Genomic DNA, 22,423 nt, shown 5'->3' with positions numbered 1-22,423 from the left:
TCATACATGAATGTGATGATAAAATAATTTACTTCCACTATTCCAACTAATCTTAATAGTTGATTTTGGGGGAACGAGCTCCGCTCGGGAGTTAACAGGGATAGGTAAGTTTAAAAGGAAAAAATCATAAAATTATCCTCAAAAATGTAATAATAATTGTTTGAGAATTATTGGTATGTGCTGTCCAATAACAACTGTCATACAGAATGGGTGAAAAGTCCAAGAACGGTTTAATATCTCATACACAAAGGTAATTTGACGGTGAGTGTTATTGAGGATCCAGTAATTAAGATTGAAAATACTACTACTCTACTATGACGTTAAAAATCTGGTCCATCAGAAAATTGGGAGCAAACATGTTTTTCTCAAAAATTTAACACCTCTAAAATCGGATATCTCAAAAACGATGGGAGATATGGAGAATAATATGAAATAAATTATGTAAGCTTCAGCTTTGAATAGTACAGTCATGTTTTTAAGATGCATAGTTTTTTAGTTATATGTGACAGACAAAAAATTTTACCATTGAATAACCCCTACCTCATTAGCACAGGTGGTATTGGTGGGGACTTTTGATATGTTAACCTCATCACTACCTCTAAACAGAACTGCGGAGTCAAAAATTGTTTTCCAAACTTCTGCCTCTATAATGGCCAGGACAAACATAGCCGCACCGAACCGAGTGTCGGACGTACTACGGCGAGGCTAAGGCTGAGAGGCCAAAAACATCGGCAACCTGAATGTTGATTATTGTGAATGTTAATCATTGTTAAGAAATTATTAAGGCTTTCAAAAGTGTAGAGACACGTATTATCGCACCGCGCCAGCACCGTCGCCGTGTTTATTGCCCGCGCCGTGCCAGCGCCGTCACCGACTAGTTCAGTTTACTTTTTGATGTAGACAGTGCGGCCTTGTGTAACATGGAGAAATCTTCTGAATAATAAAGTACGTATCAGCTCATGGGAAAGTATCCAATTCATTTTTTGAAGAATCCACGCTTGATGCGTGGGTTTGTATTTAATTCCACCGTATTTGTGAGTTTATTTTAAATACCTACTTTATTGGATCGTCATCAAGAACAGTTAGAACGGCTTGGTGCTTAGAGCCCACTTCGACTCTGTATCCTCCGGTATGGAAATTGTCACTTGTGCTGTGTTGTGGATAGGCTACAGCAGGCAGCATTATTCCTTCTTTTGGTTTTTGTCGAAGAGCATGCACTCTCAACACCTCCAAAGGCCACAGTTTCACATCGGCAGCACTAACTTGTCTGTTGTCATCAGATGATGTTGAGTCACTGTGAAAAAAAAACAGCAATTCAGGACGCATGTTCGAACATGCTTTGATTGAACAGAACTTTCCTATTGGAAAAGTAACAAATCTATTGATTCGAGGAGGGGGCTGTGTCACTGATGCAGCCGTTTTTATGTGGTTGATTTCAAAAGGTTTTTTGTGATGGAAGAGAGTCAGGATATCTACCTGTGAAGTATGGTGTTCCTCAGGTTCATGGTTCAATTCATGGTCCAATCCTGTTCATCATTTATATTAATGACTTGCCAAATCTATACTTATAAAATTCTTATCTCACTGACTCACTGATCACGATTTCTGAAAAACTACTGAATGGATTGCAACAAAACTTAGAATATAGCTTCCTCATACGTCCTAGGTTGTCACTAAGAAATCTTTTAGCGATATTTCAACTCCAAGGGTGGTTTTTAAGGGTTCAAAGTGCGTCTTTTTGCATGTATATTTTTCTTCTCCCAATATCTCAATCATAATTGAAATGTCCATATCATAATATGTTAACATAGAACTATAATCTAGAGAGAGTACCTATTCGAAACAGTTGATAATTGGCGACCAATTAATAACTTTGTCAGGTTAGCATTAAGTTGAGATTATTTCATTAGGTTGGCACCAAGTTAAAGAATGAATGGAAATGCATTTATCGAGAACAAATTGATTTTGCTGCTTTAATCAGAGCTGCTTCAATCAGAGCTATTCCTGGGAGTATAGATGATTTTTATTTACCATAAAACAAACGGAGACGGGGGCTGCTTCTACCAATTGATCCTACTCAATTATAATTGAAATGTCCATATCATATGTTACTATAGAACTATAACCTAGAGAGAGTACCTATTCGAAACAGTTGATAATTGGCGACCAATTAATAACTTTGTCAGGTTGGCATTAAGTTGAGATTATTTCATTGACCAGTTCAAGAAACAGGTGAGGAGACTTTCCACTCGCGATGTCGGATTTCAAACGGAGGAGCGCCCAGTGTTCATCAACTTGTCACTGACTGTGGTACGTAGAAGGATTCTGTCACAACTAAAGAAACTTCAAAAGGAGAAGGGATTCAAGGGATTGTGTGGGTGGATAGAGCAGGCAACATTAAAGTAAGACCAGTGGATAAGGGAAAGTGTCAATGATTAACAGTGATAAGGATCTGAAAGCTTTTATTACTGCTATGGTTCAAATTTATAATAGTTAAACCGTAGGTTTCAAAGTGGCATTATCCTTTGTTGAAAGAATTAAATTCTCCCCATATAAAATCGTATAAAATGGACCCAACAGATCAATAATATTATATTATATACATCATATTCATATACTTAATGCATGAAACTCTTTTATGAAGAAACATATTGATATTAAAATTGAGAATCTGGGAGTCTAACAATATTATCAGGCAGGTGTTGGAATGAATCGCTCCGATGAGCGGGCCATGTACTGTTGTCTATTGTGACTGCTGCAATATCAAATGGCTTTTAGTTGAAACAAACGATTCACAGTACAGTTCAGAGATACCCTAGACCCTGCAAATACAATACAGCTCATCAATCAATTCTCTTTTGCGTTCACTATCGTTTATTGTTATCTCTTTCTCTCGCTCTTCAGTGAAGTCAAGAATGACAAAGTGGCCTACACTGTGTAGTATCTTAACTGTTTTACTAGTCTAGTGAAATGCTAATATAATGAGATTTCGTTTGTACGAATTCATTATCGCAAAATCGAGATCAACAATGGATAAAGCGGTGGATGCCCAAATAGCTGTCAGGTATTATCTGTGGCATTTCCCTGAAATCAATAATAGCTATAACCTAGATACCAAACACTGGCCTTATCTTCGAAGTGATTCGGCTCAGTGAATGCATACAGTGTAACAGTTTCATGGCCATGTTTTCTGTTTTGGTATTGATTATTCTTCATCGCCTTATATGGATTGTAGGGGGTAATTTAGACAGTTTATTCATTATATTATTTATGGTCGTTATGTTTACAATATCAGCTTATTCTACTCCAAACTGTATTATCTCTGAGCTCGTATCTTTGTTAATTGATTTTCAGAAAATCCTACTTTTGTTTAAAATAATTTTACCACTCAATTACTTTAATTTTTAATTTTTTAAATTAAGTTTCTGGATCTTTCTATGTGACGGAAAGACTGTCTTTCTTGTATAAAAGAGGCGCGGCGGGAAGTCGCAGGATTGGTAATTTACCAACTTTTTTTATTATTATTAACAAAATTTTCTTTATCTTCTTGATCTTTAACTTACTTCATTTTCTTTTTCATTGGAGTTTACATCATCATAAATTTAACAGAATAGTCTTATACTTTTATAGAATATTATATGTCAGTTCTTGAATGTGATGATGATCTGATAGGCTATCATGATACAAGTGAAATAGATGATTTATTCTCATTTGAACCTCAGAACTCAAGCAATAAAAACTTATTGAATTTTTTCATACTAATATAAGAAGCCTGAATAAGAACTTTGAAGAATTGGTTCATTATTTGGGAGATATCAAATTTAAATTTCATATTATTGCCTTGTCAGAGACGTGGATTACGGATGATGCTCATTTCACTTACGGTCTTGAAGGGTATAATGTTGTACAGAACAAAAGTAAACATTCAAAGTGACAAGAATTTTCATTTTGAAATTATCGATTCAGATATCGAAGAATCGAATTCCATCTGTATAACGTGTTTAATTGATAAAATTAAATATACAGTAATTTTAATTTATCGCTCCCCAGCTACCAACATTAATAATTTCATATCAAGTCTAGACTCTTGTTTAAACAGAATAAAGGACACTACCAATGTAATTTTAATGGGCGATATAAATCTTAATATTTTAGATAACAATAATTTAATAAATGAGTACTTGAGTACTCTGCATATCAATGGATTTAAATCCTACATCAATAAACCTACAAGGATGGTGAATGGAAATGGTACCTGCATAGACCACATATTTTTTAAGGAGGGGGCAAACAATAGATACCTGCAACATGGCGTTATTATTAAAACTAATATAACAGATCACTACAGTATTTCACTACACTTGAGTGAAGCCTTGAAAAATAACGCGGTAGCAGGGGAATTATGGACCAAAACTGTAACTGATTTCGACGGATTAATAGCTGACTTACAGGTTGAAAGCTGGGCTGATGTCTACAACACCGACAATATCGATGCAATGGTTAGCAATTTCATAGAAAAATTAACACAACTTACAAATTAAAGAACAAAAACAATCGGACCAAGTAAAAAAAATAAACCAGTAAAAAAATGGATTACACCCAGTCTAGTCAATTCGATTCGAGAAAGAGACAAACTACACAGGAAACTCTCTCAGCAGCCAAACAATATTGAATTGCAAACCCGCTACCATAACTACCGAAATACTTTGAATAATTTAATAAAAAAAGCGGAAATAGATTATTTTAATGAGAAGTTTGACGAAAATAGGAATAATGCCAAGAAAACATTCACGAGCTGCTTGAAATGAAAAAAAAAACACAAAAGAAATAAGCCTAGATGCAGATATATTCAACAATTACTTTGCTAATGTAGGTGTATCATTTGCCAAAAAATATCTGGAAATGTTAACGATATCCCAGTTCCTTTATCACTATCAAATTCATGTCGACACAGTATCTTTTTGACCCCCACAAACACAAACGAAATAATTACAATTATAAATCACTTGAAAAACAAATCTACTCCAGGACCAGATAACTTCACAGGACCTTTCATAAAAAAAATCTCTCACTACATAACTGGACCCTTAGAGCATATATTCAACAAATGTTTAAATGAAGGATATTTCCCAAAAAAATTCAGAGAAGCCAGAATCATCCCAATACCTGAATCCGGAGATTTGAATAAACCAGAAAATCATAGACCTATAAGCCCAATAAGCAACCTTTCAAAAATATTGGAAAAAATAATAAAAAACAGAATTATGTGTTTTTTGGAAAAAGAGAATATAATGAATGAAAAGTAATTTGGTTCTCAAAAAAATGAGTCTACTAAAGATGCAGTCATCCACCTGAACAAAATAATTTTTGACAATTTTAATAGCAATGGAAAAACTCTTGCAGTATTCATGGATCTATCAAAGGCTTTTGATACCATACCTTACAATATATTATTAAACAAATTAGACAGATCTGGAATTAGAGGCAAAGCAAATGATTTATTTTCTTCGTACCTATATGAATGGAAACAATACCTAAATCTCCATGGTCAAACTGATATTAAATATACATCAGGGTTCGGCTTGCCCCAAGGTTCTGTATTATCACCAATTCTTTTTATGTTGTATGTGAATGACCTACTCGAACTAAACCTCCAAGATTGCACCACCCTGTCTTTTGCAGATGACACTGTATTGATCTTCAGTGGCAAAAGCTGGGAAGAAACCTTCAATATGGCAAATAGAAACTCAATAATAGTAACAAATGGCTGCAAGATCATATCTTGACTTTAAATGCTGACAAAACTAAGTATATCACCTTTTCACCCAATATAACTGGACAACCAGCAACAGATTTGAATCTTACAATAGGAACAACAAATGATCGCAATGAAATCACTACGGATAATGCAGAAGTACATAAAAAATTAGAAAGGGTGCACACAATTAAATATCTTGGTATACTCTTGGATCAACATATAAAATGGAACAAACACATAGACTATTTGTGCTCAAAGTTGAAATACCTCATTTACATTTTTTACAAAATAAATAAAATCAAAAACAAAGACATTATAGGAAAAATTTACTTTGTGTATGCTCACTCATTATTTCAATACATTAATGAAGTATGGGGAGCAGCATATGATACACATTTGAAAAATGATTCATCCTACAAAAACATATTATAAGAACTGCATTAGGAAAGCCACGACTCTATCCTAGTAGGGAAATTTTTCTTGAATCTAAGGTCCTGACAATAAGACAGAATTATATGAAAAACATAATACTCTATATTAATAAGAATAAATCGAATTTTGCTACACATATTTCACCCCATAATACACGTCCTAACAATAGATTTAACACAGAACTCATCAAGCTAACCATATGCAGGCACCAATTTACATATTATTGTAACTACATTATAAATAAGATTCCAAACGATTTTATAGATAAAAAATCTCACGTAATTTACTTAAAAGTATAGAGTATTGGATTGAGCAGAATATATTCTTCAAAATAGTTGTATGAAGTATAGTATTGTACCCAACAAGCATTGTTACTGGAAACTGTGAACGATGGTATTTCGGTTTCAGGTTCTTGAACCAGGTATGTAATTGTCCCATGTATCTTGCAGGAGATTAGTTTTATTGTATTTATTGACTCTTTTTGAATGATTAACTGTCATGATGGCCTCAAGATGTCACAATAATTAATTGGATATCACTTTATCATATAATATGTAGTATTCTTGAGTTTTGTTTTTTTCCAAGCTTTTGCGATTTTTGTAAATTACTGTAATACTTTAACATTATGCAATTTGAATTGTATATAAAGTACTTGAAGCAGAAAAAGTGAACTGCAACTCACTGCCAACACACAACATTTCTTATGTTGGCAGTGCCAAATATTACATTGATAATATTGGCGGTGTGTCCCAGGATACTTTTTCACATAGAGAAGTGTGTGGCTGTGCTGCAATGTGCTGAAACACCAGGTCCTAGAATCGAATGTGGGAGATGTGTCTTCTATAGCTCTTAACTGAACACTGATGATCCCCTCACTGTTGTGAACACTATATTATATACACTCCAGAGTGGGTGGGAGGCCATCTGATTCATTTTTATTTATTTTTATCCATCTTTGATTCATCATTATTAATTTTTTTCATTTTTTTTTATTTTTCTTTATATTTTTTTGTATTTTTCCAATTTTTTTTTCTGAATTCATATATTTTATTTTTTTCTATTCATATATAAATGGAAAAAAATAATAATAAAATATATATATATATATATTCTATTATTTTTATTTTTTCCTTAAATTTTGACCTTGACCTTCACCTTGACTTTGATCTTGACCTTGATTTTGATCTTGACATTGATCATTTCTCTCGCAACACGTTTTGGATGAATAATACACTCAGAATCCATCCCATAATTATATATTAACAGTTACACTTGGACTATCCCTCTCAAAACAGTCAAGTTGATTGATGGTGGTGGGAAAAGAAATTCCATTGAAATTGTATTTTTCAATAAGCTGATGATATCTATCATTGATCCATTGAGGATCATGCCGCTCAACATGTTTGGCAAGGATTGTCCACTTGAAACATTGTTGATTGCTATTCTTCAGATTGATGATGGCTTTTCTTGCTGCAATTTTGGCTTGCAGTTCAATGTGGGAAGATCCTCGAAGTGGTTTGTGCTTGCTTATGCATATGAGGAGACCATCAATGATGAGAAGACTCTATCCACTAGAGTTGCCCTCGAACTTGGCCTCTTCTTCCAACAGCTTCTTGCATGCCTCCCTGATAATTCCAGTAAGATTGTTGACATTGAATGAGGAATAGTTTGGTGTCTTGGAGGCTACGTTTTGGAATTCTTCCTGCTCAATTTTCTTCTCATCAAGGTGGCTGCATTGGTATGTAGCCTCCAACACCAGGTTGACCTTGATTGATTATCATATCAATGATCTTTGTCTGCAGGCTGTTCAGCAGAGAGTGGAAATCCTTTGCTGGCTTGAGTGAAGAGTTGTTGTTGTAGAAGAGTGTCCAAAAGTTGTTGTTGAAGGCCTCCTCCAATGTACAAAACTCTCCTGACGAGCTGTTGGTCTGCTGGCATCTTGTAGCTTCATTCATCTGTAACATACGTACAAGCAGATTAATAATAGGATGCAATGTAGACAGCAATTATCTAGAGTAACACAGTAATCTTGAATGACATGTCTTGCACTCAATCTAGATGTTTAGCACACAATTACTATATATGCTACTGAGAACCAATCATATGATGGTAGTATGTTCAGAAAGAACAATGTTTGAAATCAATATTTTGAAGTTGAGTTAGGTCAGAAGAAGTTACTAGTAACTTCTGCAAACCTAACATAACCACAGTTCATTGTCTACAATCATATCGATCTGTTGACTTAATTTTCATAGAGCTCCACAGGCAGAAACATACTTATATGCGAACATATATTATGCATTACATTATTTATTTATTTATTTATTTATATGTGGATACAATAACAAATCATATGAATATGATTGGGAAGGAACAACAGGCTTGGCCCAAAACTATCCCATTCCCAAATTTTGATTTCATGTCCAAAAAATAGGTTATGTTTCTTCTGTAAGAAGTTCAAGCTCAACTTTCGTCCAAAAATAAATATGAGATGCAAATTTTAAATTTAGAAAAATTAAAATACCAAATTATAGTTGAATATTACACTTAATTATCACTGCACATTGTATTTAATAAGTTATTTTATGAATTTTGAAGCCAAAAATACACACAAGTTCTCACTAAGAACAGCTGATGAGAATTATGAGGTGACATACTAGAAATCATTAAAATCATATGAATCTGCTGGCATTTTGCTTGTCAGGTATGAAGTCTATTATTTACAGAATCTACTATGCAATAAATAAAAGTGAAACTGAACATAATAAATCAATCATTTAAATATCAATTTTTATGAGTAGAATAAGAAAAATTTCTTCATATAATAAAAACACTTGTGTACTAACCTTTTTTATACAAGTGAAGATTGAAATGGCGGCAGTATGTCCTAGGATACTTTTTCACAAAGAGAGGTGTGTGGCTGTGTGCTGAAACACTAGGTCCCAGAACTGACAGTGGGATATGTGTCTTCTATAGCTCTTAACTGAACACTGATGATCCTTCCTCTGTTGTGAACACTATAATTATATACAGTCTAGAGTGAGTGGGAGGCCTTCTAATTTATTTTTGATTTTTTATTATAAAATTTTATCAATTTTTTTCCTGAGCTTTTTTTTCATGTTTTTTTTTAAGCTTTGACCTTGAGCTTGATCCTGAACTTGACCTTGACCTTGACTTTTACCTTGAGCTTGACCTTGACCTTGACCTTGACCTCGACCTTAACCTTGACTTTGACCTTAGGCTAGGTTGGGTGAGGTTTTTTTTTTGTGCACCAGAACCGGTAATTTATATCTACTCATTCTAAAGTTGTCAATTATTGAGATAGAAATTTTAGTTTACATCCAAATTTTCATCCCTAAGCTTTTTGTTGCAAGCTAAGATCAATGAAAGAAATCATATAATGGTAGTCAATAATCAAAGAAATTGAATGAACTCTATTCAGATTTATGCAAACTGACATTAAAATGATCCCACTTCAATATTTATGATTGTAGAGTTGAGGACATGTGAAATCAGCCACAATGAATGTTATACTATTATAAATGGACTCTTATGTATGAATGGACTTCCATGGAAGAAAGAATCAGTCGACTGGCTGCTTTTACACCTTTGGATGAGTGAAACGAAAAGTAAGCGACAAAAATTCCAGAATAAGCAAGAGTTCCATGGATACCAGAGTCATCAAATTCCGAATTAACCTAATTTGGAATTTAATCTTCAATTACCAAAGCAAAAATAACATGATCACTGCTAATTTGATAACTATCAATGGGAAATATTGATTGCCAATGAATAAAGTCGAGGGCGACTCTTAAGCCTCGCCCCATATCCTACAAAATTCGCTGCAATTGGACTACTCTTCTATAGAGCACTTCCAACACATCAATTAATTATTTGAATGACTTGACTCAATAATTTTTATGCAAAGTTGTGGCCTAATCTCAGAAACAATATTATAACAATTTTGGTAGGATTTAGATTATAAATGTTTCAAAGAATAATTCTACCTTCCAATTCCCGTAGCGAAGCACGGGTGCCCTGCTAGTGTTTTATCTAATTCATCAGTACATAGCTTTCTTCCTCTTTGCTGATGACATTAAAATCTGTCTCAGTTCCAAATTCATATGGAATATTGAGAAATGAACTAAAAATATTCCTGAAACTGTTCAAGATAGGTGTACTACTAATGTTTTCTCTCTCCACCCCAGAACCATTCTTCATGACTAGCCAGATTCCCACCCTTTCTAAAAACTATCATCTTAGATTCATCTTTTTTTTTTTGATTCCCCATCCCTCACAATACTAGATATTAATCATTATCTGCAGAGCTTTGTGTGTATCTGATCGCAGCACCAAATCATCGGCATAAAGTAAGCCGGCATGAAGTAAATAGGTCTAATATTTTGCATTACAGGAATACAGTATTCTCATGTTATATAATTTGAATCATAGTGCCTAGTGAATGACATCGAACGCAGCCCGGAAATCGACATACATACAACACACTTTACTGCCTTACTTCGCCATTTTTAAATTGACAATACTGTACATATTGAAAATGTTGTCCACTGTAGAGTAACCCTTTCTCAAACCGGAATGACTCTCTGTTATAACATTCTGATGTATCAAATATTTTTCCAATCTCCTCAACAGTACTCCTGCGAAAATGTTGACTCCCGAATCTAAGAATGCAATGCCTCTATAATTCTTCAATAGTGCCACATCTTTTTTATTGATTGGGGAAATTATGGCTTTACCAAAACAAAAAGGTAACTCACCTTTTTTCAAAAGCGTGACTGAAAAAGCAGTGCAGCAATGCAACAAAACTTCTAGGGGCATATTTGAAGAATCCTCCTGGTATCCCATCTATGCCAGGTGCTTCACCCTCTTTCAATTTCTCAACACTTCTAATATTTCGACATCCCTTATTTCGGAATCCAAAAGTTGATTTTCTCAACGGTGCGCTGCATACAAGAACGCATCAGCCACCCTTTCTGATGACAGTAGTCTTTTAAAATGATTAACCCAATCATCAGCCGAGCATTTAAGTTTACTTGATTCAATAGTTTTCATCAGTTCCCAAGATTCAGTTGCGTCTCTTATCTCTCTGAACTTATCACCTTGAGTTTTGAAATAATAATTCTTTTTCAGTTTGCACAGTACTTCATATGCCTTATTTGCACTGAGATACATACTCCTAGTTTCTTCATTATTACAGGCTCTATGAAATTTTATTTGCGAAACTTCTATACCCAGCCTTCCTACAGTCCCAGTCAAACCACGTTTGTTTACAAGATTTCTCATCCCCCTTCGTCTGATGCGCCTGATTTCCTGATGCTTCATAAAAATATAACGTATACAACATAACCTACCTTTTAGACATTGGCTTACCACTATCAAAATTCGGAAAGGGAACAGTTTTGGGCTAGGCCTGTTGGTTATTCTCCTATTATGTATTTCATGTGTGCATTGGTTAATGTAAATGAATGAATAAATAAATCATTTTTGAAATATCTGTCCACTTTTTTCGCTCAATATCCCTTTCCCGAGTAAAATCTTCACATTTAATATCAAACCTATTTTAAAAATTTCCATCATTTCGTTTCGCCCAATTTTATTTTGGTACTGACTTAAGTGTCTCTCTTCTATCTTCAAAAAAAGTTGTACAATAATCGTCATATGATCGGAGAAAATAGGGCTGCCAACACTAAACTCGCGTACTAGCTCAAATATATTTAATGATATCAAACAGCGATCAATAAAGGAAGATCCCATAGCGCTAACAAAATTATATTCTCCCATACAGTCAGTCACCTCTCAGTCTTCCATTTATTACCGTCAAACCAAACGTGTCACACATATCCAAAATCATCCGCCCTTTTGTATTCACAACTTCATCTTTCGAGCTTCTAACTGCTTTGATTTCCCAATCACTTTCTAAAACCTCCTCGTGATCAACCTGCCCCTCTCCAATCCTCCCATTAAAATCCCCTATTAGCATCAACTCCTTCTTTTCATCACAAGTATTTAAAAATGCCCACATATATGCATAATTATTTTCCCACAAAGCGCTAGACTACTAATGTGATAATATGGCATTATAGAAATTATCTCCCTCATATTTTGAACTAATAACCTGCATTTTTCCCAATTTAAGAAAATTACAATTACCCTGCAAATAATTTTTAAACCCTATCAGCATACCACCACTCACTCTACCATAATTACTTTCTCTTCTAGCAGGCATCCAATGAAGCTTATAGTTCAGAAAGTAATTTCCATATTTACAGAAATCTTTTTCCTCCACAAATGTCTCGATCAAACAAAATATATCAGAACTCTCAATAAATGAAATAAACTCTGGGACACAGCATTCACCTCGCAAACCTGCAACATTAAACGCTTCTATTTTACAGTCTCTTTTAATTTCCATCGCCTGACAGACGACGTTTTCCTATTCATCATTTTTATTCTCCATTACAGCATCCTCCAAAATCTTCGTAAAATCGAAACTTTATTGAACATCTGTTCAATTTTTCGGCACCGCAGCACTTGACTACAGCGAAGTTGCATATTGTCAGTGAGGGTGAACCACATACCCTCAACTACCAGGCGATCCCCAACGAGCGCCATTATCTTGTCTATGACGACGCGGGAAATCTCCTTCTTCAATCGTGCCAGTTTTCCTCGCTCCCTTCTGGTCTCGAAGCTGAAGTCTCGATGCAATACACAGCCAGTATCTCTTAGCTTTTTCACATCTTCATCTCGAAGAATGTGCGCTTTAACGGGAGCATTGCTTCGATTTTGTTCTAGTGTATGTGCTCTATTGACAATTTCTTTTTCACACTTATGAACGTTCTTACAGAGCCCTGCTACTATTTTCTTGCAATCTTCACTAGCATTGTACTTGAGTCCTTTGAATATAACGTCATTCCTCCTAGCCCGATGTTCAAGACTTGTGACTCTTTCATTCACTTGGCTGATTTCCTTCTTCAGATGATGAACCTCATTCTTGAGAATAATATTTTCCTGGACCAATCGTAGCATCTCCGTGGTTAGACTTTCCAAATCTCCTTTTCTTGTTAAGATTGGAAGTTCTTCATCGAATAACTTTCCCATAATGTCTGTCATGTTTCCGAGAATATATTGGTTGTCAGTATTTGAAATTGTACAATTCGCTGTGCTCTGCGAGGTTTCTGGTGAAGATTGCGAACGCTCTCGTTTTCCATTTCGAACCGGAATAAGAAACTTGTCCATGTTTTGATTGGTTTTATCCGACACATATGTAGATAATAACACGTTTCTGACCACTACTAAGTCACACGTTTTACGAGTTAGAATGGTCTTTGAAACGGGAAATAATTTATATTAATATGTGATTATCGTAGTGAGAAAAATAACTGAGCATTTTGACAGTGTCCTGTGCTATTGACCTATATCTCCAGTGATAAGCCGCCGGCTGTTGAATAGATCAGTCTTGTAGACAAGATATTGGTGTAGTATATAAATAGTGCCCCTACAGGCGGACCGCTTCCATAGATTAACGAAGTACAGTAGATAAGTCATCCATACAATATAACAAGAAAAACATGAGAAACTCAAAAAGAAATTAGTAGACACCATCTATAAAATATTTTCCAACTCTAAATTGATTCGTATTAATTTTGTTTTCATTCCATTCGAGATAGTGTTCTTAAGATAAAAATAATGAACTTACTAGTTTGAAACAAGTGTGTTCTACATGAGGTTCAATAAAATCAGAATATCTTCTCCATTTATCTTCTCTATTCACTCCATTTTACAATTTTACAAAACAAACAAGAAAAAATACTAAGTACACTCCTCATTAGGCTAAGGCTGCGACGAGGAATGGTTTGTCTTGTAGGCCTACTAATTAACAATGAACAAAAAACATTTTATTTTATTAAATATACAATTCAGACACATAACATTCCCAATTTCTCCCTCTTCTGATACAAGTGTGGAAAATCTGGTGTGGTACACTCACACAACTTTCCATGTTCATTGAACTGTAAGCCTCATTCTCAAATGAGAATAATTTAGGGGAATAACATAATGATGATTGGCGGCAACAATATTTGAAACTACGATCAGACTACTGTATATGTGTATATATGTATTTGTTTTCAGAATACTTTTTCCTTTGTGTAAATTGTGAAATTCGATGATTTTTTTAAAAGTCGTCAAAACAGCTGTTCTGCAGATGAAATATATTGACTATAAACTGCTCTACCTACCTACCTCATGCACGAGAAGGAGGTTACAAAGTTCATTTCTCAAGGATGGGGTGGACCCCCTATTAGTTTCCCAGAAAAAAGACTCATAACAGTTGATAGAGCTGATAAATAACTATACAGGGTATGAATTTGAAAAAAATCGTTAGAGCCGTTTCTGAGAAAATCGTGAAAAACATGGTTTTTTAGTAACTGTCATTTTTCTCAAGAATATTACGGAGCTCCTGCAATTTTCCCAGGAATGAGACTGATGTCACTTGATAGGGCTTATGAATAGCCATCCATGGTATAAATTTGAAGAGAATCTTTAGAGCCGTTTTCGAGAAAACCGTGAAAAACATGGTTTTTTAGTCATTATCCGCCATTTTTCTCAAGAATATTACGGAGCTCCTGAAATTTTCTCAGAAATGAGACTCATGCCAGTTGATAGGGCTTATGGATAGCTATCTATGATATAAATTTGAAGAAAATCGTTAGAGCAGTTTTCAAGAAAACCGTGAAAAACATGGTTTTCAGTCATTATCCTCCATTTTTCTCAAGAATATTACGGAGCTCCTGAAATTTTCCCAGAAATTAGACTCACGCCAGTTGATAGGACTCATAAATAGCTATACATGATATGAGTTTGAAGAAAATCTTTAAAGCCGTTTTCGAGAAAACCGTGAAAAACATAGTTTTTTAGTAATCATCCGCCATTTTTCCCGCCATCTTGAATTGAATTCTATTGAATTTCTTATTGTCGGATCCTCATGGTATTTTCAAACCTTAAGTTTGAAATTTCAAGTCAATCGGTTGATTAGGAATGTAGTTATCGTGTTCACAGACATACACACATACACACACACACACACACACACACACACACACACACACACACACACACACACACACACACACACACACACACACACACACACACACAGCCCAACACCCAAAAATCTTGTTTTTGGACTCAGTTAGCCTTGAAACGTATAGAAAACTTGAAATTAGGGTACCTTAATTTTTTTTGGAAAGCAATACTTTCCTTACCTATGGTAATAGGGCAAGGGAAGTAAAAAAGGAGTTACAATTTCGTGAATATACTATTTTATGTTGATTCAAGTTATTTAGATTTCTATTTGTAATCTCTGTACCGATTGTAGTAAAATATGTATTGTATTCATCAGCCATCTCTTTCTTTTGTCTGATTTTATATTATTTGTATTTCTATATCCTGTTTAAAAGAAAATATTATCTCTTATGTTTGATGAAGTCTGCTTGATTTATGTTTCCCAAGCTTCTTCAATAGGTAGTGTGCAGTCAATAAATTTGTTTTCATAATAAGTCTCTTACCACGGGCAAAACTCTCTTCAAAATAATATAATTCTTGAATTTGTTTCCTTCTGAGCTTTTTCAGATTGTTTTGCTTGAACCGAACGATCCGTCTTTAGCTTGAGTGGATGGTAGATTGATGGTAAACTTGAGCGTCTGGACCATCCTTCAAGCGGCCCATACACCGCTCGTGTATTGCACATCCTGTCATTCCTTGTATTTGCATGACCAGCTTGTCATGGCACGATGAGTGGCATACACTTCAAATTCATTTCACTCTGTGCCGATTTCTTTGATAAGTTTATTTCTTTGATTTATCTTATAAAACTCCTTACATTATCAAAGTCCGTTTGTCATGAAGTTAGCAGAAGACATTTCTTACCCAGGATAACATCAAGTTTAGTTGGAGCAATAAGGACAAGAAACAAAATGACTGGAAAGCTCAGAAGGCAAACAATTCAAGAATTATAATACTATTTTAAAGATATTTTTGCACGTGATAAGAGACTTATCATATAAACGAATTTATTGACTGCACAGTACCTATTTAGGAAACTTGGGAAATATAAATGAAGCAGACTCCATCAAACATAAGAAATGATATTTTCTTATATACAGGATATAGAAAAACGAATAATAAAATCAGACAAAAAAAGAGATGGCTGATGTATTCAATACATATTTTACTACAATCGGTACAGAGATTACAAATAGAAATCTGAATAACCTGAATCAAGATAAAAAGTATATTCACGAAATTGTAAATCCTTCTTCACACCAGTATCAGGAGAGGAAGTATTAAGGAATGTTATGAGTCTGAATTGTATATTCTATAAGAGAAAATGTTTTTGTTTTTTGTCAATTATTAGTAGGCCTACAAGACGAACCATTCCTCGTCGCAGGCCTAGCCGAATGAGGAGTTTACTTAATATTTTTATTTTTGTTTGTTTCAAAGAATTGTATAATGGAGTAAATAGAGGAGATAAATGGAGAAGATATTCTGATTCTATTGAACCTCATGTGGAACACACTTGTTCCAAACTGGTAAGTTTATTATTCTTGTTCTAGGAACACTATCTAGAATGGAATGGAAAAAATCTGGTCTGGTGCACTCACACAACTTTTCTTGCCGTTATGAAAATTTATCAACTGACGCTAGTGTTCCCACGCATCTCAAGTCTACTTTTCTAAGATCTGAGCCAGCTGGTGACAGGACAATAGCGCTGCAGACACACGAAGACTGCTATCTCTTCATAGTGAATGATTTAATAGGATCAACAGTTGCCAACACTTTGCAATTGAAAAATCTTATTTTCTTGAATTTCGAGCTTATTTTCAATGTTAGGTGAAAATGTTACTGAACATTAATTGTAGAGATTTTTATGCTCAATCTTTTCCACTTTAATTTTCTTGTTCAAATTGTATCTGAAGCATGATAATTGGGAATCTAAAACCAAACTTTGCATGGATGGTGCAGTGCTCCTGAATTTTTCACAGATATGAGACTTTTAGCAGTTGATAGAGCTTATCAATTACTTTTCTAGGTATGAATTTGATCAAAATCGTTGGAGCCGTTGTCGCCATTTAAGCCGCTATCTTGAATTGCATTCGATCGAAAATGTTTGTGTCGGATCCTTATAGTGTAAGGACCTTAAGTTCCAAATTTCAAGTCATTCCGTTAATTGGGAGATGAGATATCGTGTACACAGACGCACATACACTCATACACACACACACACACACACACACACACACCACACACACACACACACACACACACACACACACACATAAAAAAAAAACTTTTTTGGACTCAGGGGACCTTGAAACGTATAGAAATTTAGAAATTGGGGTACCTTGATTTTTTTCGGAAAGCAATACTTTCCTTACCTATGGTAATAGGGCAAGGAAAGTAACAAATATGAATCAATTTGAAGTTTCTGAAAATATTCTATAGATGTTGGCTACTAAAATTTCTTTTTGAGTTTTTCATGTTTTTCTCGTCATATTGTATAATTGACTTATCTACTGTACTTCTTCAATTTACGTTTTGTATCATAAAACAAGATTCTCTAGTTTATGAGGAACTAGACTAACCCGAATGGAGGTAATGGTCGGATTCAGGTCCGGTATGCGGCGATATGGCGCGGCGCTGCGCGCTCGCAGTGTGCGTTGAGCAAAAACGGCGTCTCCAGTGTGCTTCGTGCTTCAACTGGCAAGGCAGCGCGGCGAGGCAAGGCGCGGCGCGGCGCATCTCCAGTGTGCTACGAGCTTGAGGTAGAACACTTATGATACACAATGCCATCATACATTGTTGTGTTATCATAGCGAAAGGCCTGTTTTTTTTTTTGAGGATAAGTTGCGTATCTACTATGTTTTTCTGTTTATTTTTTCTTTGCTGTTACATTCAAGGTTGAACTATCTCTCTGTGAGTATAGTTTGTAATTATCCAGTGGTTCATCCATTCTTATTGGTTGTTCATTCCATGATAGATGCCTCTCGCTAATGACAAAACATGAACATACACATTCATCATGCATGGCCTACCGTTAGTGGCCAGCCTGGAGGTTTCCATGACCGAGTGGACTGAGGTCTAAAACCTCATGCCGATCTAAGTCGATCCAAGTTGAGAACTTAGGGTTTTTCATTTCTCCTTTATACAATTTTCATAACGATCTTCCACCGACACAACATACAGACAAAATTTACTCTGATGGACAGTATAAGAGGAGGCTGTAGTTTATAGCAGCGTGAGGTCCACTGTTCTCAGAACTACTAGAAATCCACTCAACAGCTAATTAATTTATGATCAACTTTAATTTGGGCTATTAATAACATGCCTCATTGCATGCAAATTAATAATCCACTTGACAGCTGATTAATGATCAGTAATATTCTATAGTCTGATTTTTACGGTAATATTGGCATGTATGAAGGAGGCTACTTCCCCTTTATACAATCTACTTCATACTTATACAGAGAGCGGCAAAATGATCTGACAGTTTTTGCTGCCGCGCTGTCGAGTTAGTGAGTGGTGGGGGTTGGTAAGGATAGAGGCGTTTCAGAGCCTACATGCGGACATTATGGTAGCCATGGAGCAGTGGTCGGCTGAGCACCACACATTCGTTGTGGAAGCATATTTTAAATGTGGCGATAGTCTTGTTGCTGTTCAGCGGCAGTTCCGCAGACGTTTCAATGTGGGTCCGAGAGGGAAAGTTCCAACTTGAAACACCATTTTGCTGTGGGTGGATAACTTTACAGCTACCGGTTCATCATTAAAACGAAAATCAATGGGCCGTCCAAGGTCAGCCCGGACGCCAGAGAATGTCGAGAGAGTGGAGAAAGCTGTGGAAGCCAGTCCTCGGCGGCCTGCATGCAAACAAACTGCTGCTCTGCGCATGTCTGACCACCTGGTAAGAAGAATATTACGGTACAACCTGCACTTTCATCCATTAAAAATGGCTATTGTGCAACAGTTGAAGCTCACTGATTATGCAAAGGGCAACGCATTTTCACAGCAAATGATTGATTTGCTTACAGATGACAAAATCTTTATTATGAGTGACGGAGCACATTTTCATTTGGATGGATATGTGAATAGACATAATTTCCGCTATTGGTCGGCAAAGATCCAGAAGAACTGCATGAACGTCCCCTTCATAGCCTCAAGGTCACTGTGTGGTGTGGTGTTACAGAATAATGTGTTATAGGCCCTTACTTTATTGAAGAAAAAAGTCGAACTGTAACCGTCAACTCACAATAATTATACCTGAGTATGTTGAAAAACTCCCTTATTCAAGAACTACACAGAAAATGCTTGAACCACAGCAAAATTTGGTTCCAGCAGGATGGAGCAACTGCCCACACAGCCGATGAGGTAATGAACTCTTGAAAAGCAAGTTTCATGGCCTAGTCATTTCACATTTCAGGGACATCGCATGGCCAGCTGGCTCCCCGGATCTCAGCATTTGTGACTTTTTCTTGTGGGGACTGCTGGAATGAAGAGTGTACACAAACAAACCTCGCACATTGGATGATCTGAAGGAAGCCATATGTCAAGAAATAGCCAACCTTTTTCCTGCAATGTTGGGGAAAGTGTTTGATAATTTCAGTGCAAGATTGGGAGAATGCATGGCCCAAGATCGTCATCATTTGGAAGATGTCATCTTCTTATCTTAAACGGATAACATAAACATTTCTTTGGTTATTTCTATGGATGTTCATGGATAGCAATCTGTAATATGCAATAGAACCCTTTGTATCTCTGGAAACTATTGAGTTATTCACATTTTGGAACTGTAAGATCATTTTACCGCTCTCTGTACTATCCTTGTATTAAAAGATTCTGAAAAAAATTGTATGGTATATGTTGATACAAAATTTAAAAAGCTACATATGGGTCAAATTCCATGGAAATCCATTCCCATGATGAGCTGAAAATGTGGAACTCATCTCATTATATTGAGCAAACAATTCCTGTATATCTGTTCATATTCCTATATTCTTGAATTTTCATATTTTTCCAGTTTTTTTATATTATCATATTCTTTTTTTTCATATTTTCTTATCATTATATTTTTTATTCTTCAATTTCTATATCTTTCTTATTTGAATATTTCGGAATTTCAATAATTTTCTATATTTCTATATTTTTATATTTCCATATTCTCATATTTTCATATTTCCACATTTTTGAATTTTCATATTTTCATATTTTTTTCATATTTTTTTCATATTTTTTTATTTTTATATTTTTATATTTCCATATTTTTATATTTCCATATTCTCATATTTTCATATTTTCATATTTCTATATTTTTATATTTTCATATTTTCATATTTCTATATTTCAATATTTTTATATGCTTTCATTTTCATATTTCCACATTTTTGAATTTTCATATTTTCATATAATTATATCATCATATTCAATAGCTTCTTAATTTTCTATATATTTCGATATTTTTGTATATTCATATTTTCATATTTTCATGTTTCCATATTAACATTTTTCCACATTCTTCTATTTCTTTTTTATATTTTCAAATTCTCAATTTTTTTCTTCTCCTATATTTTTGTATATTATTATATTTTTATATTTCAATATTTTGATATTTCAATATTTCAATATTTCAATATTTCAATATTCTAATATCCTAATATCGTTATATTCCCATTTTTTTTTTTTATATCTTTATATTCTCATATTTTCATATTTTCCATTCTGATATTTTTATACTTTTATATTTTCATATTCATATAATCCTATATTTTCATATTTCCATACTTTTATATTTCTTCATTTATTTTTATCTTCATATCCTTATATTTTTTAATTTGTATGTTTTTCTATTTCTATTTTTTCGTATTTTCATATTTTTATATTTTCATATTTCTATATTCTTATATTCCCATATTATTTCATTCTTATATCTCTATATTTTAATATTTTATATTTTTATATTTCCATATTCTCATATTTTCATATTTTTATATTTCTATATTTTTATATGCTTTCATTTTCATATTTCCACATTTTTGAATTTTCATATTTTCATATAATTATATCATCATATTCAATAGCTTCTTAATTTTCTATATATTTCGATATTTTTGTATATTCATATTTTCATATTTTCATGTTTCCATATTAACATTTTTCCACATTCTTCTATTTCTTTTTTATATTTTCATATTTTCATATTTTCATATTTTTATATTCTCATATTTTTATATTTTTATATTCTTATATTTTTATATTTCAATATTTTGATATTTCAATATTTCAATATTTCAATATTTCAATATTCTAATATCCTAATATCGTTATATTCCCATTTTTTTTTTTATATTTTTATTTTTATATTCTCATATTTTCATATTTTCCATTCTGATATTTTTATACTTTTATATTTTCATATTTTTATAATCTCATATTTTTATATTTCCATATTTTTATATTTCTTCATTTATTTTTATCTTCATATCCTTATATTTTTTAATTTGTATGTTTTTCTATTTCTATTTTTTCGTATTTTCATATTTTTATATTTTCATATTTCTATATTTTTATATTTTCATATTTTTTTATTTTTTATATCTTTATATTTTCATATTTTTATATTTTTTATATTTTTATATTTCTTTAAATTTTATTCTCATATTTTTATATTTTCATATTTTTATATTTCTATATTTTTATATTTCCATATTCTCATATTTTTATATTTCTTTAAATTTTATTCTCATATTTTTCTCATTTTTTCAATAATTTATTTTAATTTTTCCATATATTTCCTCCATTTCCATATTTTGAAATTTCAATATTTTTATATGCTTTCATTTTCATATTTCCATACTTTTATATTTCTTCATTTTTATATTTTTATATTTTTTCATTTTTATATTTTCATATTTTTGAATTTTTATATTTTTTATATATTTTTATATTTTCATATTTTCATATTTTCATATCTTCATATTTTTATATTTTTATATTTCTATATTTTTATATTTTCATATTTTCATATTTTCATGTTTCCATATTAACATTTTTCCACATTCTTCTATTTCTTTTTTATATTTTCAAATTCTCAATTTTTTCTTCTCCTATATTTTTGTATATTCATATTTTCATATTTTTATATTTTCATATTTTTATATTTCT

General features: G+C 33.3%; 1 protein-coding gene across 1 annotated transcript in view; it reads right to left on the bottom strand.

The window, feature by feature from the left end:
- LOC120349555 overlaps positions 1-22,423 on the bottom strand; it is a 104,080-nt gene that overhangs the window by 29,759 nt on the left and 51,898 nt on the right. Inside the window, exon 3 of the mRNA XM_039419911.1 lies at positions 1,058-1,294. Within this exon, the coding sequence (XP_039275845.1) occupies positions 1,058-1,294 (237 nt within the window). The remainder of the gene's footprint in view (positions 1-1,057; positions 1,295-22,423) is intronic.

Source organism: Nilaparvata lugens, chromosome 2, assembly GCF_014356525.2.
Source record: "Nilaparvata lugens isolate BPH chromosome 2, ASM1435652v1, whole genome shotgun sequence".
Lineage (NCBI taxonomy): Eukaryota > Metazoa > Arthropoda > Insecta > Hemiptera > Delphacidae > Nilaparvata > Nilaparvata lugens.
Note: the sequence above shows the minus strand (reverse complement) of the source record. Positions and strands in the feature narration are given on the sequence as shown.